This window comes from Rhinolophus hipposideros, assembly GCF_964194185.1.
Source record: "Rhinolophus hipposideros genome assembly, chromosome: 2".
Classification (NCBI taxonomy): domain Eukaryota; kingdom Metazoa; phylum Chordata; class Mammalia; order Chiroptera; family Rhinolophidae; genus Rhinolophus; species Rhinolophus hipposideros.
Genome location: NC_138048.1, coordinates 72,619,073 through 72,645,703, shown reverse-complemented (window position 1 = coordinate 72,645,703; position 26,631 = coordinate 72,619,073). Strand labels below are relative to the sequence as shown.

General features: G+C 38.7%; 1 protein-coding gene across 6 annotated transcripts in view; it reads right to left on the bottom strand.

The window, feature by feature from the left end:
• The window catches only part of TNIK (TRAF2 and NCK interacting kinase), a 364,845-nt gene that overhangs the window by 101,871 nt on the left and 236,343 nt on the right, over nucleotides 1-26,631 (bottom strand). For all 6 annotated transcript variants that reach the window (XM_081072831.1, XM_081072832.1, XM_081072833.1 and 3 more), the window contains exons 5-9: nucleotides 22,447-22,557; nucleotides 18,984-19,074; nucleotides 17,027-17,157; nucleotides 5,923-5,977; nucleotides 3,824-3,902 (exon numbers count right to left, since the gene is read on the bottom strand). In XM_081072831.1, coding sequence (XP_080928957.1) covers nucleotides 3,824-3,902; nucleotides 5,923-5,977; nucleotides 17,027-17,157; nucleotides 18,984-19,074; nucleotides 22,447-22,557 — 467 coding nt within the window. The remainder of the gene's footprint in view (nucleotides 1-3,823; nucleotides 3,903-5,922; nucleotides 5,978-17,026; nucleotides 17,158-18,983; nucleotides 19,075-22,446; nucleotides 22,558-26,631) is intronic.

Genomic DNA, 26,631 nt, shown 5'->3' with positions numbered 1-26,631 from the left:
TTCTCTACCACTTTAACCTTGAACTTAAGAGGCCAAGTGGTGCAGTAGGAAGAATATGGGTTACAAACTTGGGAAGCTAATAGACTGTACAGCCTTACTCAAAGAGCATAGCCTGCGTAAGCCTGCCTCTCATCTATAAAATGAGGACTCAGAGCATCTGTCAGGAAGGGTTGTGGTTAAGATAATATATAAGCACTTTCTTAACAAAATATATCTTAAATTTGTACACACAGAAACTATGTGCTGGTGCCTAATGGAAGGCTGTTACTATAGACACATACACAGGATCAATGTGTGTGTGTGTGTGTGTGTGTGTGTGTGTGTATTTACATATATACATATCTGAGTCTACAATATAAATATGCTTATATGCCTTGTATGTTGTAGATTCAGCAATGTTAGCTGGAAATGACCCCTAATTGAATGTTTATAATGGCCCATCCCTACCACAGTAGCACTCCCCCTTGGTAATGTGTTCATATATACACTGAGAACAGCACACTTCATCTCTTGTTAGGGTTGGGGGGTCCTCTCCGTTAAAAAATAAAAGGAAAATAAATGAAAGGTTTCACTTCCTTCCAAACGCTAGCGCATATTAAACACTAATCTCTATTAAATCACTGTGGATCTGGTCTTTCAAGACAAAGTAGAGCTGACCCTTGAACAACACAGGTTTGAAGTGTGCAGGTCCACTTATGTGCAGATGTTTTTCAATAAATATAGAGTTGGCCCTCCCTATCCCTGTGTTTTACACCTATGAATTAAACTGACTGTAGATGTGGAGGGCTGACTGTATGCATTGTTTTTTTTCCATTTTATATAAGGGACTTGAGCATCCGTGGATTTTGGTATCCACTGCAGCAAGGGAGGGGTGAGATCCTGGAACCATGTCCCCATAAATACTGAGGGACAACTGTAGTTAAGTTTTGGGGGAGTCAAAAGTTACACGCGGATTTTTCACTGCTCAGAGGATTGGCACCCCCTAACCCCTATGTTGTTTGAAGGCCAACTGTACTCTGACATGCTTAAATATTTTCACTTATAAACCGGAATTCTGCAAAAAATGGGAGCTATACCAAGTGTCCTGTGGCTGGGGCTGTATAATCATCTGATAAACGCTGGGTCCTGGGTGGGAAAGCGTACCCACCCAGGGCTTTTGTCTCCCCTACTCATTTGCAAATGGCCAAGTTTATTTCCTCGTCCCCTGTCAGGCAGCATGAGACGCATGCCCCTACCTGGCTTTCCTTCTGAGTCAGGGAAGGGCATGCAAGCAGACTGTGTGTCATGAAGCTGGCATGGCCTCTTTCCTGTTCCCGGACTGATCAGCATCCTGCAGCATTATCAAAATTAGTTCTCGTTGTCAAAGGTCTGAAGCAAAAAAGTCAGACTGTATTTTCCCAAAAGTCTGCATTGCTCGAACAAGGTCAATGCAGAGTTATCTTTCTGGAACAGGGTCAATGAAAACTGAAACAATTGTACAGGGGTTGTTCACTCAGTTTTCTGAGAAGCCAGACAAATCATACAAAGGGCGGTGTAGCCCAGGGTTAGGAGCAAACAGGACAAGTGCGGTGACCAACCGACTCCAGCTTCTGAGCTGGGGAGAAGTGGCGACTGGGGCAGAAGGACAATCTCTTACCTTAAAAGGCAGCAGTGCAACACCTCTGTACAAAAGGCCAGACATATAAATATTATGTTCAATCACCAGATTTTTAAAAGTTGGTGATTAGTACAAATATTTCTGAAACATGGAGTGTGGCAGGTCCAACAAAACATACATGTGAATGGTCCATTTGTCCCCTGTGGGAAAGTTAGAAACATGTGTCCAGCAGAAGTTCAGGAAGAAAAGGCAACAGGGTAAATGGTACCCACTGTATATATCAGGCCCCACGGGACGGACTTGGCATGAAGGACAAGCAGAACCCTAGCAGGAAGCTTTGAGTGCCACTCATAGTTCCAGGGGCAGAGCTCAGCTGACTCCTCTCCCCAGGAGCCTGTTCCAAGGAGGAAGGAGGAAGCAGGGCCTCTGGGTACCCGGCAATCACATGCTGTGCTGGTGCCCAATGGGAGGCTGTTGCTGGGGAGAGAATGATCATCTCCCCCCACAGTGACCCTCTGGAGAGAGGAGGAGGAACAGGGAATGCTGCCTCCTTGTTACCAATAGCAACTCTCACTCTCCTTGCGCAGGCCTTGGCAACTCCAAGGCTGCCGTCTCTTCTGGCGGTCTCATAGCCTCTCTCAGTGGAGTGTGCCTTTCTCTTCTTCTACCAGGGTTGCTATGCCATTCCCAGATGACTGGTATTAATCAAGACTGTTCTCAGTATAGTGGAGGGTGAAACAGTGGGTGAGGGGCTCCAGTCAGGCACTTGATCATGAAGTGCCATGAAAAGAGGTAGAAGTGTTTTGTCCCTTCATGCTCTAACTGCCCAGAATAGAGCTCTAGAAAAGGATAGGAGGTCACAGGTGGTTCAGGAATCGGCCCCCGTGTGAGGGGTATCAGAGGTTCAAGAATGTATCAGGAAGCACATACCATATCCACAGAGGTAAAGGAGGGAGCAATGATTTTTTGTCACAGAATGATAAGGCACAAAGACCCTGATGTAAGTACACAGTAATGTCAAAAGTCCAACTTCTGGCCTAACCTGTAGAACCCTGTTTCCCAAATTTCAGGCAACCATCCACTACTGACACAATTTTCACTATACCCTTATACCTATTCACTTAGTATTTTTCTTTACATTAAGTCACTTTTTTATGTGAAAAAGTTTATTAAATAGGAAGATAACATCACTGCCCAGAATAAGAGGCCAGTATGACCTGCCATAAAGAGAAAGCAATAGAAAACCCCCCAAATTACAAATGTTCACGCACAGATCCAATGAAATCATCTCCCACACTACCAGGTATAGGTATGCACTTAGGGAATTATTGCTTTAAGGAATAGAAGAAAAGTGAGCAAACCTAACAGGCTGGCTCTGAACTATCACCCTCTCTGATAAGATGTTCTGTGTTGCCAGAAAATAATATTACTTGAGGTGATAAATCACAGAGCTGCCTTGTTATTACTTGGGTTCCACTACCCATTTTAGCTAATAGCTCCCTCTCTTGAAAGTGTGGGGATAAAGACCGGCTGTGCAAATACAGTCGGCCCCCCTTATCCACGGGGTGTATGTTCCAAGACCCCCCGTGGACGCCTGAAACTGCAGATAGTACAGAACCCTATGTATACTATGTCCTTTCCAATACATACATACCCATGATAGAGTTTAATTTATAAATTAGGTACAGTAAGAGATTAACAATGATCACGAACAATAAAACAGAACAATTATAATATACTGTATTAAAAGTTCTGTGAATGTGGTCTCTCTCTCAAAATATCTTACTGTAATGTATTCACTCTTATGCTGTGAGGTGCTAAGATGCCTACAGGATGAGATGAAGTGAGGTGAGTGACACAGGGACTGCGACGTAGTGTTAGGCTACTCCTGACCCTCTCACTGCACTTCAGAAGGAGGATCATCTGCTAGGGGTGATCCTGGATCACTGAGCCATGAAAATGTCAACTGGGGAAATTTAAAAGTTTTGGGGAGCAGCTGACCACAGGTAACTGAAACTGCAGAATGTGAAACCACAGATAACTGGTGACTACTATAGTATTCAATATGTATTTTAAGATGAATGACACATATGGAAAAATACTCACCAAGTCTTAATGTATATAGTCTAATCCTGTCAGCAGGACCTAAGTATTTGAGTTAATCCAAAAAAGAATCACAGGAAAACCCTCCCCTTGGATCTGTAACACACTGAACACCAAACTCACCACTTCTTAGATTTCAGCCGAGGTGCCGGGTTCCGGGGGATGAGGAAGAGGGCTCTCATGGGGTGCATGTCACAGAGAGCTGCAAGAGACCAAAACAAAGGCCAGCTCCGGTCAGGAGGCCAGACACACGCCAAGCCCATCCTAGCTGTGCAGCTAATGCTGCCAAATGGCTCCAGCTCCATGCATGACCAGTGAGGAGAGCAGAAGATCACAAAGCTTCCGTCTGGGGCGTACTTAAAAGAGCTAGTGTCTAATTACAGGAGTCTTATAAAACACAACACGTTTCAGCTAAGTTTTGTCAACATTTCTACTTTTACTTCATATTTAAGGAACCAAAGTTAAAGGGTCAACGACCTTTGCTTTGTTATTAATAAATATCTAAGATTCAAAGTAAACAACATCAAGATAACAACTACATTGGAAATGGTAAGTTATTTTTAATTAGTAAAAGACTTAAGTCATAAAATAAAAGCCATTTGATAATCCATGGTCTATTTCTTATACATTGAAGACTCATCCAAATGCAGTGTTATCTATATAGGTTTTTGGAGTATAACGCACTAGACCAGACACCTTTTCTCTGTGTTTCCAAATATCCTGAATGGCTTTTCAGGTTTCGGTTTATTTATTTATTTATTTATTTATTTATTTATTTATTTATTTTTTTGATTTGTTTCCTGGCCCCAGGAAGACCAGAGGATTAAGGCAAATGGAGTCTGGCAGGAAAGTTATAAAATTACCTCAACTGGTAAACATGACATTATCATTTACGGTGAAAGCATTCAAGGATTCTTATTTTAATCAAAATATTTCACTAGTTTTCTTTTCAAACATCTGGGCGTATCTTTTCCTTTGTGCCTAAAATAAGAATATATTCTCCCTCAAAGCTAAAGCATTGTGTGGGTAGATGCTTATCTTTAGCCGCTTCAACGACTCACCGAGGATGATAATATGGTTTAAAGATTGGAATATTATTTTTATGATTCATAAATGCCTATTAGCATTGTGGATGAGGGGAATTTTGTCAACAAAGACTCCAAATCCGTCACGCTACAGATGAATTTTAGTAACGCTAGAGTGAGAAATAAGAAAACTATGATGACTTCAAGGTAAAAAAGCCACATGAGCATAACAACCCGTCATATGAATATGGGGCCTCTGAAAAGCAGACACCCAGGTGCTATTAAACATGAGAGGTGGCAATTCCTGCCTCAAAGGAAATAGGGAGGGGGCCAGGGAAGGCCGGAGTCATCAGACTGCTATGCAAGTCTGACTGCAGTGAAGGTGAGGGAGAAAAAGTTAGGTGCAAGTGTGCTAGACTGTCCCGCAGTCTAAGGAAATCAAGGAGCAAAACTGAAGAATGAAAGTTGTCTACAAAAGCATCCTGTATCCTCCAGGACAGGGTCTGCCTTATATCCCTGTCATGCTCAGTTACTGATGGAGAGTGGCCCTTGGGCAGTGCGCCCTCAGGGCCATCACAGCAGCTAGGGCCTCCAAGAGTTGTGCTTCCTGCATGGAAATCTGTGAGGCACGTGCTCACGGCCATCCCAGGGCTGGGAGAGGCACTGGGCAGTGCCAAGCATTCCAGATCTCAAAGACCTGGAGAGGCTCCAGGTAGCCAGAGCCCTGGCCACTCTTTAAAATACATATTGAAACCTACAAATCTAAATATCAGTATTTTAATAGGAGTGAAAACAGTTGAGTACAAATGTTTGTGTAACCCACGCACAGAAAATCAACTCTGAATTTTGGTTAAGACGGAGTTTACTGTCCTTGTGGGTTGGTCCCAGTTTTATGGTAGGAGAAGGACAGTTCGGCAATAAATTATACACTGAATTTGTAAAACAAACAAAAGACTCCCCAGAGTTTGTTTCCCTTTCCTTTTTTTCTTCTTTCTTCATAAATACAAGATCCTCACACGACTCTGAGATGAATGGATTCCTGGTTGGTTTAAGCTGACTCTGCTTTCTAAATATGCCAGCTCAAATCCATGCAGGGCTCGGTGCAGCAGAAGTAAAGCTACTGTAGCTCCTGGCAAAGAAGCTTCAGCACCTGCAGAGCAGACCCAGCAACAGATTTCACCAGAGGAAAGTACTTACGGGGAGCACCTTCTGCCATCTCAATAGCGGTGATGCCCAAAGACCACAAGTCACTCTGAAAAAGAAGGAAGGCACAGGCACCTCATAAATGCAGTCAGCAAAGCATAACTTGGTTAAACCTGGTAATTGCTTCAGAGCTGCCTGTGGGAAAGCTATTCTGTTGTGTCTTTACAAACCTATTTTCCCACTAACCTTAAAAAGCAGGAACAGCCTCATTCACTTTGACTGACAGTACCTTTCATGGTACCTGATATGTGGTGTGTTTTCAATATAAATGTATGAAAAATGACTATAAGGTTTTAAAAATTATTCTAAAATTTATCTACTGATCGAACCATATGAAATTTGTGTTTTTCGACTGTTTTTCACAGTTATCGAGTTATAACTGTCATATAATTAACTGCGCATGTTTCAAGTACACTGTTTGAAAAGGTCTGACACCTGTATACCCCTGTGAAACCATCACTACAATTAAGATAGTAAACATGTCCATCACCCCTAAAATGTCCCACCTGCCCTGTTGTAGTCTCTGCCCCCGTTGTAGTCCCACCTGCCCCGTTCTTGTCCCCAACCCCAGTTCTTGTTCCAAGGCAACCACTGACCTGCTTTCTGCCGCTGTGGATTAATTTACATCTCCTAAAGTTTTATATAAATGAAGTCACCCAGTTTCTTTCACTTAGCATAATGTATTTAAGGTCCATCCATGTGATCGAGTGTATTAGCACTTCATTACTTTTTACTGCTGAGCAGTGTCCCTTGCAGGTACATAACGACAGTTTGTTTATTCACTCACTTGTTGATGGACATTTGGATGTTTTCCATTCAGGGCTATTACGAATAAAGCTGCTACAAACATTCATGTACAACTCTTTGTATGGACGTTTGCTTTCTTTTTCTTTTTAAGTAAATGCCTAAGAGGGGGCTGGTTGGCTCATATAGTAGATGCATATTTATAGTCAATTGTTTTTAACCTAGAAAAATGGCGCTTTCATGTGGTTTAACCAAATAAGATGAGGACAAGGAACTGTGGGATGGTGGTGTTCGCTGCTGTATCTCTGGTGCTTAGAACAGAACCGGGCACAGAAGCAGGAGTATGATGTATTTGTTGAATGAACGAACAATATCTTCTTTCTTGTAAGTAGACTAATATGTAAATAGAGGTCCTGCACCCTTATATTCTTCCGTATGCTCAGACTAACTCCAATGCTCTTATCAGAACATTCTAGGCTAGCACCTCAACCTCAACCTGTGCAATCTCCATCTCTAAGAATATGTTTCTCCTGTGTCTATGGCGCAATAGTCTCTAAATATTGTACAGGAGGGAACAACTCAAAAGATGGGGAAAACCAGGTTAGGAAACCCCAAAAAGATTCTTGCTGCTTCAGTTTCCAAATAGATTGGTAATAAATCACAATGTGCAATTTGATTCAATGGCACATGATCTTCATGAAGACTCTCACCCTCCTTTCCCTTAAAATATATCCTTCATTTTGTACATTATTCCAAACGCTCACCTGTAACCTCACTCATATGACAGAGATCAGAGTTAAGTTTCCTTGCTATTCCCATCAAACAAATGTCAAGACCACATAAAAAGAAAAGGCACCTAGAAGATTACTATGAAATCCATTCTGAGCCATTCCCTAAAACTAAACTTCTCAGTATCCTGTGAGTGACACCCAGGCCTGCTCAGTATTTGGACAGAGGCCATTACAATGTGGAGGGGTTTTCCAAGGGGGTCTAACCTCTTGCCTAAAGTGCAATCTATCTTAAAGCAGGTTTCAGGGGCACATGCTAAACATACACTAAGACCAAGGGCAGATTCTTTAATTCGTGAGCCAGTCCACCTGTTCACATAAATGTTATAAGTTCTCAGCTCAATTGGAGATAACAGTGTACCTGCATAATACCACTGTGCTCTGATTCCAAGTAATTTCTTTGCATGGAACACAATACAGGAAGTCAACTCTTGTCTTTTCTCTTTGTTATATTTCAAGATATATTCACAATTGTCATTGAAAACACACACACACACACACACACACACACGCACGGTTTGCACAGCCCAGCAAGTTAAAATGAGTTTTCCTGCAGTCTGCTGGTCTTGCTTAGTGAGAATCCTTCCGGAGATAATAGGGAGCTAATAATAGGAAGGTACAGTCAACCTATTACAGGTTGGCTTAGGAGCAGTAACTGGTAAAGATAAAAACACACCTCTCTTGTACCTGGGGTTTATGGTTGATTGACACAGACAACCATTTGGGAACATGACGTAAACACTGAGTCACTCACTGTGCAAGGACATTAAACAGGAAATACAGCAAAAATAGTCTGGAAATGGTGGGTTGTGCTATTGTGGTAAGATTTCAGTATCTCTGGGCCTTGGTAGTTCTACCACGATTTTTCCAGTATCCCTAGGAATCGAGTGTTTTTGTCGTGTGAAATGAGCTGCAAATATCAAGAGGGTAGACTGGCTTTATGCCCCAGCTGCCCCACGGGGTCAAATTTAAATGCCCTTCAAGTCCAGGATGCTTCAGAAGGCTTGAAAGCCAATGCATTTGAAAGGAAATGATGGCTCTAGGGTGAGAGGGATCCAGGCTGGTCCTCAGGTGGGGAAGAAAATGATCAGAAAACTCAGGCCAATTTCTGCCTTTGGGTTATTGCTCTAGCTATTCCCTCTGTTCAAAGCACAACTCCAATCATGCTGGCTGACTCTCTCCCCTGCACAAATTCATTGCCTTGTTGTCAGTGAGGACCACTGAGCCTCTCCCAGAGCACTGCCAGTCCCCCTCCCCCTTTTCCACTTTTGTCCCCCAGAGAACTGACCCTTTTAACAACTGTGTAATTTACTTATCACTAACTTATTATGTTTTGTGTTTATTGTTTGCAACCCCGGCCATCAACACACACACATACACACGCACACACACACGCATGAGTTCCATGAGGGTAGGCATCTTTGTTTTGTTGACAGGTATATTCCAAATACCTGGAACAGTGCCTGGCACAATCAATATTTGTTCAATGAATGAACAAATGAAAGACACACGAGAGACAGGAGCAAAACATAAGTGTCGTGAGGCTATTAGACTCCTGGTAAACCATCTAGTCTTACCTTTTATTTCGCAGATGAGGAGAAATGACTTACCCGAGATCACAGAGCAACTCAGCACAAGGCTTTAAACAGAGGTGGGAGTCCTGCCTCCCAGGCCAGTTCTATTTTAACTGTTATCACAACAGAAGGACCTGACTACTCATCTTTTTTTTTTTAAAATTTTTACTTATCTGGTGCCCATAAAATAATTGCTCCAGATAGATCCTTACTTTGTCTATATGTAACCTCAGTGAAGCACCCCAAAAACCAATGCTGAGAAATGGGCCTCAATTTCCTAGAGGCAGTGTGATTAGTCTTTTAAGTCAGATAGTCCTGGATTCAAATCCAGGTTCCTAATTTAACTACATGCAGACTATTGCTCAGAGTTTAGCTTTCTCAACTGAACAGTGGAAATAACTATGACAATGTATATATGCAGGCATATTGCCTAGCACAAAATATAGCACACCATGGGCTCAACAATATTAATTTCTTTCTCTTCTATTAAGTGAAACTGCCTTTCTTTGCCTGCCCAATTTAGTCTTCTATGATTTCTCTCTATTTGGTAGTGACAGATATTGTTTGTTGGTTAACCCAACAGACATTTTCAACCATTTCCCTTGCTGTCTCCATTTCAGAGTATAGGAAAGCTAATCTTGTTTGCCCAGACTGCCCTACAGCAGAGGATGATGGTTAAGAATATGGCATAGCTACGGCCAGTGAGACACAGGCAAACATCTTCTGGGAGCTTCTGAGGATCGTTTGCTTTTCCTGAAATAAGTGACAAATACAGCTGGTGTCTTGACACCTCTTCCCCACTTCTTAGTGCCTTGAATAAAAACAGGATATCTACAGCCATAGCATCCATCTTGTAAGCATGAGGCAGTAAGTCAGCAGAAAGGTAGGGGCCTGGGATTTAAAGCCATCAGTGAGTCACCACACCAGCCCTGAACTGCCTATATCTAGACTTCTGGTGATTTAAGAAACTTAAGTACAGCCAGAAGCATTTTTTACTGATAATATGTATATAGCAATGACTTAAGGAAGCATATTTTGATAGTAGGGAAATGGAGAGGTCCCAGTGAAGTGATCCTGGGACCCAGTGATCCTGGATTTCTCCCATAGGAAGCAGGAAGGGTCAGTGAAGAGAGCTGTTTCCTTTATTCAGTTCACAGCATCTCTTAGGCAGCTTTCCCCAAACCCCTAAAACAACTCCTTCAAACCAAAGGTCACATTATGCCAACGCCTGTGCGTCCTCTGTCACATGACAGGGCAGACATTGCTTCTTCTTGAAATCCCCGTTTAACAGTATCACTAGCATCATTTTTTTTGCTGGGGTTCACCAGCAAAAATGTTCCAAAAGGAACATTTATATTCCTGGCCATATACACCCAGAGCTGCTCGTAAGCTATGCTTAACTGCCCATGCTGGAGAGCAATAAACGTCCTTGACGGGTCTTGTTTAAGCCTTTGGATGCATTAGCGAGTCCCAAAGACACTTCAGAACTTAAATAAGGGAGAAAATGTTCCAATTACAACCGGCAAAACATATCACAGGAGACGAGAAAGGGAAGAGAGAGGAACAAGATGAGGAGAGTCAGGGAGAGATAAGTTTCCTTCGTGGCCGTGGTGTGACTCATTTGGGCAAGAGCTCGGTAATTCATTATTCCAGAGGTGCTATGCCGCCTAGTCTGTTGCATGATTAATAGCCCAGTCCTGTGTGCACTACAAACAGAACAGAGACAAATTCTAGTGCTGTTGATGAGGCGGAGGCAAGAACACAACTTCTGGTTGGTGGGGGACCATCTGATATGCAGCTAACTTGAATACAATGAGAGAACAGTACTTCTGGGGCTAGGCTGCCCAACACGTGAAGAAAAGAACACTTTCAGATGGCCGAACCAACCACACAAGGAAACAGAGGCAGTGTGGCACAGAAGAAGAGCCCCACAGTGCACAGGGAGGCAGAAAGACCTCGAACAGGTCAGCTGGGTGGCTCAGTTGGTTAGAGCACGAGCTCTCAACAACAAGGTTGCCGGTTCAATTCCCGCATGGGATGGTGGGCTGTGCTCCCTGCAATTAAAGATTGAAAACAGCAACTGGACTTGGAGCTGAGCTGCGCCCTCTATAACTAGATTGAAGGACAACAACTTGGAGCTGATGGGCCCTGGAAAAACACACTGTTCTCCAATATTCCCTCATAAAATTTAAAAAAGAAAGAAAGAGCTCGTGCAGCCAGGTAGACATAGGTTTGTCTCTCAGCTCAGACACAACTAGCTTGGTGACCTGGACAAGCCACTTCTCTGAGTCTATTTCCTCACCTATAATGTGAAGAGAACACCTATCTTGCAAGGTTAATATGAGAGAGAATTCAGTAAGATATGTGCAAAGGGCATAACATAGTGCAGCACATCTATTGTGTTTCCCCAAAAATAAGACCTAGCTGGACAATCAGCTCTAATGCATCTTTTGGAGCAAAAAATTAATAAGACCCGGTCTTATTTTACTATAATATAAGAGTGGGTCTTATGCTATAATATAATATAATACCCGGTCTTATTTTACTATAAAACCAGGTCTTATATAATATAAGACCTGGTCTTATATTAATTTTTGCTTCAAAAGACACATTAGAGTGGATTGTCTGGTCGGGTCTTATTTTCGGGGAAACAGGGTAGTGACTATTTAACAAATACTGGTGCAGACAGACTCTGAGGACCAGTTATCACTGAATGGCAGTTCAGCCAGCACACCGGAGTTGGATAAAGTGGCAATGAACTCTGGTACTTAATGGGACTCATAGAATTCGGGGGGCTGATGTCGGTATACCCAGGAAGTTTACAGGAAGCAAACATAAAAAGGGTGTGTCCTTCCTCCTCCAGCCTTGCAGTCTGCAGTCTCCCCCTACTGGCAGAGCCTTATAAGAAGCCGGATGGACAGAAGACATGGGGATAGCTGAGTCCTAGACCCATTAATCTCAAAGCGGAGGGTAGTAAGGTAGTCCAGACTTGACAAACAAGAGGTTAATAATGGGCACAACCAGTATAATGGTTTCACAGACCAGAAAAGAGTCTTTTATTGTGTAACTCATTTGTTATTCTCTTTTGGGAAATGTTCCAGCTGGATGAAGTTGCATGTATTGTGTGTGGTACCTTAATCTAGAGAAACAAGTTATAGAGAAGAAAATTCTGGCTCAACATAAGCAGATAATTAGAGGTGTGTAATACAAATATGAGGTTTGAATCATATGATATTGCTGGCTTTTTAAGGTAAAAAAAATGGCCCCAAATAGCAGTACCTTCATATGAAACATAATATTACATATGACACACATAGGATAACTGTTAACTATCATATATGAAGTACTTACCAATTGTTAGGCACTAAAGTAATTCCTTTATATATGTTAACTCCCTTTATTGTAATATAACCTCACAATATACAATTTATTATTCCCATTTTATAGAGGCTCAGAAAAATTAAATAATAACTTCCCGAAGGCAATATAATGAACAGGAGTCAAAGTCTACATTGTAAACTAGCCCTCTCCAACTTCAAAAGCCTCACTCTTATTTACTATGTCATATACTTATATACTACGTTATGTATAAACAGAACCAAAGTGGCAAGTTCAGAGTCACTGAGGATGTTCAAGCACAGGTAGTTATTAATAATCCATTTCACACATAAAACAAACTGAGGGAAGAAATCTTTAGTCCCTTGGTCATCTACATTTGTTATGTGACTGAAGGGAAAATGTTAAAAGAATAGTCTATTCTCTTCACCTGGGAATCAGCATGTAGCCTGGAGGAGGCGCTGGTGTGTCTGCCTAAGGAATCATACAGGCGGGTGTGAACATGGAGCCACTAGAAATATCTTTAAGAGCAGTTTCCGATAATAACATGGTGTCTGTATCATCCTTCCCTTCTTTTGAAATAGGGCTAGGACCTTGGTTTAAATCTCAGTAGACAGAGGCCAGGCCTGGTTTGCTAGTGTAAATCTCATTCTGCAATCTGACTATTGTCTTCTCCTGTGACACCCTGCATGCATCGCGGTGACTCCCTGACCGGTCAGATTGCTTACTTCATCTCCAGCTAAGCCTCTTACCTGGAGTAGCTCTTTTCATCCTGCCTACATAATGCCAATTATCTGTAATACAGAAGAATGATTACTTGCTCTAAAGCCAGAGTACAATAGTCACCCAAATCCTGAAGGAGACAACTACGTCTGCAGGTGATCCACAGCACCCGTGTGCAAAGCCTCATAAACAGAGTACAGGTGAGTAAGAGACAACATGAGCACAGATTTGGCCACAAGATGGGGGTTTCCACGACATGCCATATCATTGTACTTCTCTTATTTTACCAATTTAATATAAAAGAAAACCACAAAGGCCAGTTTATGGGGCATAAAAAAGAAAAGAGGACAGAAAAATATATAAAATACACATGTGAAGTTTTCTACCCACATGTCATACATCTATGGGGCGGGGAAGAATAAGACTATATCATGTGTGCTATGCTGTGAGCTGTTCTTTGCACCTATCACTTTCTCATGGGATCTGCCCAATTTCAATATCGATGCGACCTCATTGGTGAAATAGCTCTATCATATTCCACTGGACAGATATGTTCATCTTTATTGGATCCTTTCCCTATTGATGGGCTTTTGGCCACAAAGAACTTTCTTTAATGAGTGGTTCTGTTCAAGCAATAAATATACAGGCATATAAAATACTTGACAAATCCCATTCAACTGAAATGAAATTCAAATTTAAAAAATAACAATTTAAACAGCCTCGGAATTTTGAACAGTTTTATTAATTTCAAATCTTTTGAATGCTTATTATTAAATGAGAAAGCTTTCATTATTGCCCCACATACTTATCAGGAAAATGAAACCTTTCCTTTTGCTTGAAGTGTTTTGACAGAATTTCTGAAAACAAGAAAGGAAGGGCCTTTAGGGGAAAGTGAACATACCAGGCAAATGAGATTCTGGCACTCCTCCTCAGGATAGAGGTTATTTTCAGTCACTACTGCGCCCGGTAGATTTCAGACAGAATCACATTGCAATAAAAAGCATGAGCTCTTCAGACTACTTTCCCACAGAGGCCCTTATTTTACTGAATTACTATAGTTTTTAGAAAAATTTATAGACGTCTTGAAAGACATCTCAGACAACTCAAATAATACATAATAATCAATAAATAATAAATCATAGAACAAGTCAAATAATAAAAGCAAACTATACTCTTCTTTTTTGCATTCTGTCTTTATTTTAAAGGACGGCTTTTGTGGTGGGGAATCAAACAAAGCCCCGGGGCTTTCAAGTCACCTTTTACTTTAAATATGCCTTTGAGGCTGAAAGATCTGTAGCCCAGGAAATCCCAAAGCAAAGACATTAGTTTCTGAAGCTGAGATACACAGCTGGGCCAAATGGACTAGCAAACGTTTACACATGACCAAACCCTTGAACTTTGATGGAGTCATACATGAACTTTCTAGTCAAAAACTGTACATACCGATACAGCTTGGCTCATTTCTTACACATAGTGGCTATTCAACAAATACACACTGAGTGAATGAATAAATGGTTTTGAAAGTCAAAGTATTGTCAAATTGCCTCCTGGTGACAAACCATATTCTGAAGAATAGTGAACAGAAGACAGAATAAGATGTGGTGTCAAGAAAGAGGTAGAAAAACTATTTAAAGAATAGCTTCTGGTCCATGGTAAAATTGTGAAGTAGTTGAAATGAATCTTCAAGGGACCCCAAACTTTCCTTTTGCCTGTTTTCTTTCCTTATTTTTACCCCTTTTCCATGTTCTTTCTTTTATCCATGACAACTGATCCGTGAAACTCATATTCTTATCATGACCTCTTGCTCCTCTGTACAACCTATACTCATGATAATCCTGATAAACTAATTCACACTGAGGTCTAAATAACTAATACAGTTGAATCTTTACTCTCATTAGGATTCTTTATGTTTTTAATAAAAGACAGAAATTAATCTTCCCTTTATTAATGCCTCAGGAGACTTTTATAGTTACATGAACATTCTAGTACCTCTGAAATCATCCTGTGTGTCATGACGCCCCCTGTGGTTACTCATATACTAGGCTTTGTCCACACGGAGAGTTATGCACTGGGCTCAGAATTTTTCACTGATCCCAAACTACATTCCACAGACACAATCTGAGGAAAGAGGACCAAGATATCAGTTTATCCAAGCTTTGGCTCGATGGGAAGAAGGTCTCTTCTACTAACTTCATTGTAAACAACTAAATCACAGGAATTTATTTTATGCCACAGAGCAATAGTCCATCTACACCACAGCCAGTCAAAATATAGCCAAGCCAGTTAAAGGCTAAGCTAAGGGTAAAAGTTTGAAACACTCTGATTCTCCACAGTATATTATAAAATATCTGTGGCCCAGATGTAGACGAGGTAGCACTTGTTAAGTACAACTATAGTTTGAAGAATTGCTTATTCTGATACACAGATCTGGTCTGAGACATATATTTTATAGTGGCTCCTCTGAATGGATTTGCAAATTAAAATATTTAAATGTGCTTATCATTAGCAGTTTAAATAAATGACATTTATTTTGGCAGGAGATTCAGTTTCAAGTTGGCAGCTATTTTCAGGCAGATTATTGTTAGGTTATGACAGTGACTAACTTTGAAAGAAGAAGGAATTTACAGGAGATGATTGTGTTTTCAGACCTTCAAGCTTACATTTCTCCAAAGAGACCAATGATTTTGTCAATGCTTAGGTCACTGGGCCCCGAAGACACTGCAATGTTTGCATCGTTGTGACCTGATTTCAATACTAACCCTATATATGGAGAACTAACATTTTACTTAAAAGAAGAATTCTCCAAATATACTCTATGGAGGCTATTTTGTTAGTAAATGGGAGATTCATGTAGGAGAATATCATAGAAGAGCGGGTGATATATTGGGAAGAGCTCTGAACAGAGAGTTAGGAGATCTGGATTCAAGTCCAAACTTGAAGAAGATCACTAACTGGTTGTGCACTTGTAAAATCCTTGGGCTTTAGTTTTCTCATCTGGAAAATAAGTATTTCGAGATGATCACTAGAGTCCTTGGGAAAAGTCCATGCACCATGGAACCAGCCCAGGTAGTATCAGGTTTTGCCCAAGGTTGTCCTGAAATCCACACGAAGACCACGGGATGTCTTTCCATCTATTGCAGTCTGAAAACTCAGTGCCTTCACTCCATTTGCCCCTAATTTTAATGTCTTGACTTTTAACCACAATTCATGACAGCAATATTGCATGACATTGCAGCTATCAATAGGACATTAATCCAAAATTATTTCTGATTACTGGCTAGCAGAATGGAAAAGAAGAGGGCTTTTTGGAAAAAGGGACAACTTTCACCTCTATACTTAAAGATTGCTTTGAATTTATTAATAAAGTACCAGTTTATGATACCAAGTCACAAGTCACAAATCAAGTTTCTATGAAACACCATGACAGGCTAGAAGAAACATCATAAAGTAGCTACCACCATAGCCATTTGGTTCTCTTTCACTGAAAATAAACTCCAAAATTAAACTGTTGAGCAATGCAGAAATGAGTAAGTTTATTTTTAATCAGAAAAAGATGACCCAAGACAATAAATTCATATCTTGGTTTCTTCGAACACAAAAAGAAAGCTCTCAGAATATATACTTTGTCAAACATCTAAACTATAAGCAAGCAAAATAGAAATCTGTTTTCTAATTAGAAGAGGAAATTTTAAAAATATAGAAAATGGTATAAACTTTGTTTTTTTTAATAAAAAGGCAATCAGATATGATGGCTGACTTCATTCAAGATTCTCACTTGCATGGCTTATCATTTTAAATTCAAACAGTATTTTTCAGTTCTCCCTTTGGATTATAGAAATCATATGCCCAAAGTTACGTGACAATTCTCTAAAAGACTCAGGGTGAGATTTTAGGCATAGTTTTGAAAAATAATGAAGAAGTAAGAAGTCATACCTTGAAATCATATGTGGCATCTGGGTTTTCGTCACAGGCAATAACTTCTGGCGCCATCCAGTAGGGTGTTCCAATGAAAGTGTTCCTCCTGCCTACTGTCCGGTCAAGCTGGGCACTGACTCCGAAGTCCACTGTTCAACAGAAGGCAAATGAATAAAGTCTATGATTTTTACATGGTGATTAAACAAATGTGTACTTTTCATAAAAACATACATAACATAAAATTTACCATTTTAAAGTATATAGAGCTGTGGAATTAAGTACATTCACATTGTTGTGAAACCATCACCGCCATCCAACTCCAGAACTTCTTTATTTTCCCTAATTTAAATTCTGTACCCACTAAACAAGAACTACCCCCTGGCAAGCATCATTCTACTTTCTGTCTCAATGAATCTGACTACTGCAGTTACCTCTTATAAGTGGAATCATACAGTATTTGTCTTGTTGTGAATGGCTTACTTCACTTCACATAATGTCTTCAAGGTTAATCCATGTTGCAACATATCATGTTGCATGTCAGAATTTCCTTCCTTTATAAGGCTGAATATTCCATTGTATGTAGGTGTCACATTTTGTTTATCCAGTCATCTGTTGATGGACACTTGAGCTGATTCTTCCTTTTGTGTTATTATCAATATGTATTTTTAAATTGCATTTATGAATGGATAAAGTGTACCAACGACGAAATCATAAAGTGTTATAGTATTTGGTTATATCAAGGCTCCATGGGAACCAAAAATAGGTGTTCAATAAAAGGCGAGCTTGATTGCCATAAGGCTGAGTAAGAACTAAGTTTCTGGAGTCGGACTGCCTAAGTTTGCATCCCATTTCTCCCACTTCCGTGATATGACCTAGGGCTAGTAACTCAGTTTCCTTGAGCTTCGGTTTCCTGGTCTGTAAAATGAGGGTGATGATATCTACATAGAGTTGCTGTAATGTTTAAGTGAGACAATCTTTGTAAAAATGTTTTGTAGAGGGCCTCACATATAATTTTATTTCAATAATAACTGTTAATTAGTAATGAGTGAATATTCTGAGGATAGCTTATCTCATCAGTACATATATAAGTGCTTTCCCTACATAATACTTTTGTTTTATAAGGAATATTCATGAGAGGAAAGTTTGGCCCGAAATTAAAAAAAAATGAAAATTATGTATTTTTAACAAAAAGGCAAGAGTCAATGTTTGGGATATAAACATAGGATATAGTTAAAGCTCTTTGAAAATAAACAATCGTATCGACAGTGATTTTTTTCTAGAAGACAAATTGTGAATCCAATGAGATATTTGTCGATTCATGCTCCTACGCATACACATCAAGCAGACAAATGCATGTGGAGATTCTCTACCTTATCTGGACAATCCCAAATTTGTTGTGGGAAGGGCTTTAATGGACAGCAACAGAGAATCCCTCACTGATAACTCTGGCCTATGCAAGTGGGATAATCAGTATGCATGTAAAGTAGAATACTGGGTATTCATTTTGTACAGGTGCCTTAGGCAATAATGAAATTGAAGGAAATATAACTTAAAACATATGGGAATATAGCAGGAATTCATTATTCTAAATATGTCTAACTGCAGATATTTTCAATAAAAAATAGGTTATCATTGTTCTGTTACAGCAGCAACAATATAAACAAATAGTAGGATATTTCAAGGTCAGTCACTTCTAATCTAGAGAATCTCTGCTAAAAAAAACCAAAACTCAACTATTTCTACACACCGGAAAGGAAAAGGATCTGTTTACCATATTGTATATCAATCCACTCCTCAAAGTGCTTTCAGAAAATGTTTGTGAAATAGACAAAGAAACATTTTCTTTTCTGTTCTTAGTATAATGACCTCCAAAACCACAGTGACAAATTTACATTCTTTATCAAAACAACAAATAGCTGTTGAAATAATTTTATCAATTCCTGCAATTCCTAGGCTCAATGGATTCCGTTCTTACCTAGTTTAACTTCCGCATTTTCAGTCAGCAAGACATTTTGCCCTTTAATATCCCGATGAATCACTTTATGCTGGTGCAGGTGACTCAGCCCCTGAAGTAACAGAGAGTTGAAAAGGGTTAATAGGAACATAAGTCAAAATGCAGATAAACTATTTCAGGTATTAATGGTCCAAAAAACATGTAGACTCACCCAGACATACTTTCATTATTAAATTCACATCTTTCATGCGCTCAGTGCTATTGTAAGCCATAGGCAATTGATCAATACAAACTGAAATACAGCGGTGGTCCTTGCAATGCATGGTGCTGTGCTAAAGCAAATGCTTGAGTATCAGCTTTGATCTCAAGAACCATGGAGCCACACAAGGGATGATACGATTCCCGGCATGCACAAGTTCCGCTAACAGTTCTGTGAAAAGTGAGGACTGACCACCTGTTCTAGTTTGTAACAGGAACATCTACAGAGTCTATGTACAGAAAACTAACTTGATTTAACTGAATCCTCCACTTTTGAGAGGCCATATTTGAATTTGATAATCAATTTAAAAGTGAAAAGTTACCTTCTGTTATATAAATTTAATTAAGCACAATAAAATATTTCTCAGAACAGCCAAGAAATTTCCCATTGGCTTTAGCTCACATTAAAAAAGGAAAGCAACAATTTTCATTTCCTTTGGTGTCATTCATCACTGTCACTTTTCGTACTATATGGTATTTGTTATTGTGTTCATTATATGAAATAATTATTCAGTGACATCCAAAACTGATTGTGTTGCATTTCTCCATGAATTACTCTGTCTGATTTTGACTCTGTGGTGTGAGTTCTAAAACTTACAACCTTGCTCTAAGGTAGTCTCATGTTTTTCAGATAAAATATATCCGCAAAGAAACTGAAATTGGAGTCTGGAAGCAAACTATGTTATGCTGACACTTGCTAATTGAAGGGATTAGATACCTAAGTATTGTTATTTTATTATTTATGATTTTATGTACTTTTATTTTTCTCCATAATAACAAAACCATGGTATGAGATGCTGACATGAAAAGAAACAAAACTAAATATCTGAATTCCCTTGTTGAAAAAATTCGGCGTGAGAATGCCCCAAAAGATCCATGTGTACGTTTAGGATATCAGTAAACCTAAACCACGTGACAGGACAGTTGAGGCACTGGGGTTCGGGTCTTAAAAAGTTACTTTTCTTATCTAGTCAATTGGACTCAAGGTAGGCATCAACCAGATTAAAATGTATGACTTTCATAGCATACTAACCCCCCAGGAATCCTCAAAAGAAGGACTGAAGATCCCATTCCCTCTTTCACCACCAAAGTGGTTGGAAGCATCTACCAAAGCACATAAGTGAGTCAAAGGCTGTATTTAACGAGATAATATGATGCATACAGGGTCATCTCTGAAATTTCTTGTGATCAAATGTCCCTTTCAATGAGTCACCTTATCTCAAATGCCAGTATCATTTGGGAGAATGAATGTATTGGAAGAAGGAAGAAAACAGCTGCTTTCAAAATGCTTAAAATCAGATATGGAGAAATACTCATGGGGTAAAAATCTTCCTGCTGCTTTTAGAACCCTAGAGATCACACAGGGTTACCCAGAAGTGCAGAAAGGCGTATCATGCAGAACCAGCCCAGGTGACCTAGGATGGTGACTCATCCTGACCAGGATGGTCAACTAATCAATCCATCATGCTTTCTCTGAATGAGTAAAATTTTAAGTCAGGAATTCAAATTAAGCTTACACATGGCACATCAATACTTGGAGATAAATGTCAGATCTGAAGGCAATCAATAGGTTTTCCTCCTTGTTTCCCCCTTCAATTTTATTTTGTGTTCTATTTGAGAAATATTTTTGCCTACTCCAAAGCCATGGAGGTATTATATTAATACAGCCTATGTTTTCTCTGAAGAGCTTTATTTGTATGTCTTTCACAGTTATATCTATAATCTAGCTGGAAATAATTTTTAAGTATGTATAGCTTCATATGAATATGTCAAGATTCACGTTTTCATACAGCTATTCAATTGGCCTTATTTACCGATAAGAGCATCCTTCCCCAGGCACTGCAGCATTTCCTTTGTCATAAATCGGGTGTATATATAAAGTTGGTCTGTTCCGGGACTCTCGATTCTGGTTCGTTGGCCATTTCCCTATTCTTACGACAATTCTACTCTGTCCTAATTACTTAGAACTTTGATAGTAAGTCATGATAACTGGCAGCATAAATCCTCCAGCATTGTTCTTCAAGACTGCCTGGGCTATTTTTGGTCCTTTGCATTTTTATGTAATATTTTAAAAATCAGCTTGTCATTCTTCACAGATATACTTGGGAGAATTTTGGTTAGGGAGTTCAATAAACCCATGGATTAAACTGGGGGAAAATAACATCTTTATAATCATGAGTATTCTAATCTGCGATATGGTATACACCTCCCTTTAGTGTATAAATTAGTCTTCTTTAATTTCTCTCAGTAATATTTTGTAGTTCCCCATGAAGAAGTTGTTCATACCTTTCTGTAAATTTATTTCTAAGCATGTGAGTTTTACACTATTATAAATATTATCATATAAAAATATCATTTTCTATTTTTTTTTGCCTAATATGGTTTGAATTTAATGAATCAACATCATTTTAATGGTTTCCTTCTTTTTTAACTTCCACCCATACATCCATTCATAGCACACAATCTATCTCTCAAAGGTATACCTTGGAAACATTGAGAAAATAGTTTTAACTTCTATTTCCTTAAATTAAGAAGGTAGCGGTTATAAATGAATAATGACTGTCAAATAGATCTAGTAAGAAGGCTCAATGGACATAAAGAGCCTCCACATTAGTAACAATTATCTCGTCTGAGTGAACTAAAATATGACCAATTACCTCCTTCTCCCTGAACTGAGCTTAGCAAATATGACACTATTGCCCAGGTTGCCTGATTGTGGGATTTGTGGGCAAAACTGGGCAAACAGGCACAGTCTCGTCCAGCTATTTTGATTGGTTTCAGTGATTAAATTTCAAAGAATATTTTTAAAAGGTATAATCAGTTAGACTAGATTCTATGAACTGAAATGGCTAAAGTCCCACAATCCTTAAATCAGTTACAACTTTCACAAATGAAAAACTTGAATGAATGATCAAAATATCTCTGAAACAATCCATTTCCTAAGTGGGATACCATCTTTATGATCTAAAGTCAGATTTCCAATTGGAAATGCCACTGGAAATGAACCCCTTGTCAAAAGGAATCACTCAGCATTAACTCAAATGAGACTGCCCATGGCCTATTCAGAAGTGCGCTCACTTCCATTAGAGCAGACCACAACAAACTACCACTACCACCATCACTGTTAGAATAAAGCTTTAAAGAGGTTTCCAAAACGTTGATGACTTTCAATGGAAGATTAGTACAAAGTTCAACACCTCCAAAGATATCCTGTGTTGTTACTTACTCGTAAGATCTCCCTGCAGATATACGCGATCCACTCCTCTTTCAATGTGTTACCTTTCGTGTTCTTGATCAGGTCAGTGACAGAGCCAGCGCCACAAAATTCCATCACCAACTGGCAAAGGAAGCAAACATGCCATTATTATAATTACACTTTTCTGCTTCCACTGGGTTGAATTAAGAATGCATTAAAATATTCCAGTTGGCTGCTTTGGAATGACATTCCTACAAAGAAAAAGTGGTCATCCTACAATATATAAAACATATACTTTTATATTCATTTCTTCCCAAAATGATAGAAAATTATTATTAAATTTCTAACCTGAAAGTTATAGTTGGAAATTAAGGAAAATTTCCATATTCTACATATTTTTAAAAATGAGGGAAGCTAGTTGGTTCAGACTACCGTTCCAGCAGTCGAACTCATTTTTCCTACAACAGTAAGATCATTTCCCTGTCTGAAAGAGCCATGGCTGTCTAGACAGTCCCAAGTTAGGACAATAGAAGTGCACACTGTGAAAGTTATTGGTTTGCAAGTAGCACTGTAAGCTGTCAGAGTGAGGACTATCTGTTTTTAATTAAATTCAGCAAATGTCCCCAGGAGTTTGGACACATCAAATAAATTCAATAAACAATAAGTCCTAATTTAGCACCTTTCATCCCCAAAGCTCCAAGTTCTCTATAAATATAAACTCATTATAGTACTCAGCAGCTTTATAAAATAGGCAGAAAATAAACACCTCCCTTACTTAACAGACAAGCAGACTAGAAGAGGAAAAGCAATCTATCTGCTTTTACATTCATTTGCTAGGTTTAGAGAAACACATCCATTTACATACTTTCCCCTCTTCTTCAAAAAGTCTTCAACAAAAGTCACCTTACTGTGTAGTTATAGCATTTTGTAATTATATAAAAAAGAATCCAGAATAATTACCAATCAATCTCTGGCTCGGCACTAGAAAGAGAACTAATGTGGGGCCTTAATGAAATGACATGAATAATTTTGGTTTTGTCCAAATGTACGTTCCTAACATTAGTACCACGTCACCAGGTCCTAAAAGATACTTCACCAGGCTGCAAAATCTTCAGGCAGAATTTTTTTCTTTTTTTTTTCTGTGTACCTAGTTGAAACAATAAAAACTCATGAAATTAGTTTCATGAATCAGTTTCCAGTTTCTGTTCTAATTTGTCTTCTTATGATTTCACACAGGGTAGGGAAAGTCTCCCCATCTTCTTCAGAGTGCCAGTGGAAATATAGAGACCCATTAAGAGCTTTCATAAGGAAATTTCACAAGGACCACAATTCCAGTAAGAGTTGTAAAGTTATGATATACAAGTATGATAGCCAGAAAGCTATCAAAGACTATAAAATCATGTTAGAAAGGACTTAGGAGTTAACTTTAAGAGACTGGCCAAAGATGACATAATTTAAGCATCAATAAGAATAATAACTGCAACATCTTGAAACACATTAAGTATACTTAACTAAAAGCATTAATCAACACACCCCTCAGAAAGAATGTAACTGGCACTGATTGAAGAAAATGAAGAAGTAACTTATTATTTTGAGAACTGTTATATAAAACAGGGAAATCAAGAAATTATACTACCTTTCTTGTACAAGTTTTATCACTGGGTAAGTAATAAGAAAGATAAAGCTTCTCTTCACAAAAAACAGGTATTCCATCTAATAAATGAGTAAGACATAATAGAATTAGAATATCACTATTTCACAACCTTTAATAAACTAATGGATTTAGGCACTGATCATCAATGGCTGCTAACATAAAAAAATAAGAAATAACCAGCTCTTATTTGCCTTTTGATTAGAATAACACATCACCTAAGGAGTAGTCTTGCCACAAAGAAAACAAAACAAACAAACAAAAAATCTCCAAAACTTGAATCTGATGGAAACTTGCAACTACCAATTTACAGGAAATTCAGAGGACTGAGAAACATGCTACATCATGGGGATACAATGCACAAAACCCACAGGTCAAATGAATCATTTAGTTCAACAAATAACTTACAGGAAGGAAAAAAGAGATGGAGAGGAAATCTACAGAATTTAAGACATTTAGATAGATACATCAACAAATTTCAATGGATGCAACTTATCTGGATACCAGTTTTTTTGAAAGCTGTTAAAAATTTTGAAACAATCTACAGGTTGATGATACTAAGGAAATGTGGTTAATACTTTTTTTAAGTGTGATAATGGTACTGTAGGTATGTAAAAACAAAGCAGTTCTTATCTTTTAGAAAAACATACTATAGATAAAATAGTATGATGATAGTCTCTTCTACAAATGGTGCTAGGACAACTGGATATCCACATGTAAAAGAATAATGTTGAATCCTTACCTCACACCATACACAAAAAATTATCTCAAAAGGGATCAAAGACCTAAATGTAAGAGTGAATGCCATAAAACTAGTAGGGGAGAACATAGGAGTAAATCTTCATGACTTTGAGTTTGGCAATTGTTTCTTAGCGATAACAACAAAAGCATAAGCACCAAAAGAAAACATAGATAATTTGGATTTCATCAAAATTAAAAACTTAGGGCATCAAAGGACACTATCAAGAGAGTGAAAAGACAACTTGCAGAATGAAAAAAATTGCAAATCATAGATCTAATAAGGTATAGTATCCAGAATATATATAGAAAGCTACAACCCAACAACAAATACACAAACAATACAATTTTAAAAAGAAGCAAAAGACTTGAATAGACAGTTCTCCAAAGAAGATACACATATAACAATCACATGAAAAGATGCTCAATGTCGATAGTCATTAGGAAAATGCAAGTAAGAACCACAATGAGACATCACTTTACACTCATCAGGATGGCTATATTTAAAGAAAAAAAAGGCAGAAAATAACAAGTGATGGTAAGGATGCAGAGAAATTGGGACCCTCATACACTGTTGGAGGGAATGTAAAATGGTGCAGTCACTGTGGCAAACAGATTGATGGTTCCTCAAAAAATTAAACAGAGAACTACCATATAGTCTAGCAATTCTACTTTTAGATATATACCCCAAAGAATGGAAAACAGGTGCTCAAACAAAAACTTGCATCTGAATATGAAAAGCAGCACTATTCACAACACATGAAAGGTAGAAATAACCAAAATATCCATCATCAGATGAATAAACAAAATACGGTATATCTATACAATAGAATATTATTCAGCTATGAAAACAAATGAAGTGCTGATGCATGACACAACATGGGTTAATCTTGAAAACATTATGCTAATTTAATGAAAACAGACTTTAAAAAAGGCTATATATTGTATGCAGCCATTCATTAATATGTGAAATATCCAGAATAGGCACAGCTATAGGGTCAGAAAATAAATTAATGGTTGCCAGGCACTGGTGGGAAGAAAGAATGAGAGTTGCCACTTAATGGCTACACAGTTTCCTTCTGGAGTGACAAAAAGTTCTGGAACTAGACAGAGGTGATGGTTGCATGACATTGTATATTTAATGCCAGTGGGTTGTACATTTTAAGATGGTTAAAATGGTAAATTTTATGCTGTGTGTATTTACCAGGAAAAAAAAAGGTATGACGAGAAGATTTGTTTCAAAATAATAGTAGAAGGGAAAAAGTAGAAGAGTGTGGATGGGGCAGGGTTGGCCATAGGTTGATGGTGGCTGGGACTAGTTTTAGACACGTGGGTGTCCATATAGTGACTATTTTTGTGTATTTTGGAGATCCTTCACAATACAAAGTTTTTTTAAATCCCATTATGTAGCAAACTGTGGTTCAATGGTAGCAGGATGTACCCATGAAATGTCCTTGAGTATAAAGAAAAGAATATTTTCTCAAGTGAGCAAAACATATCTGTGCCCCTTCTTCAAATCCCATTTTAAAAACAGTGACCAGACCTCCCACAAATGTATCCATTGTTCCTATATTTGGAAAAAATGTCCCGCCACTGAGCTCTATTAGGCCACATAATTATAATTCCCAAGGAATGCAGTGGAAGCCCAGTGACTCCAGTCTTTTAAAATTAGATTGGACAGAATACTTTCAAATATTCAGTAGGAAACAATTCTGGTCTAGCCAGGCACTAATGTCAGTGATTTCTATAATTTGCTTTTCCATTCAGGTCCAGCTGAAGGCTTCTAAGTTCTTTGCATCTCACTATGGAACAAAATGATTGTTAAA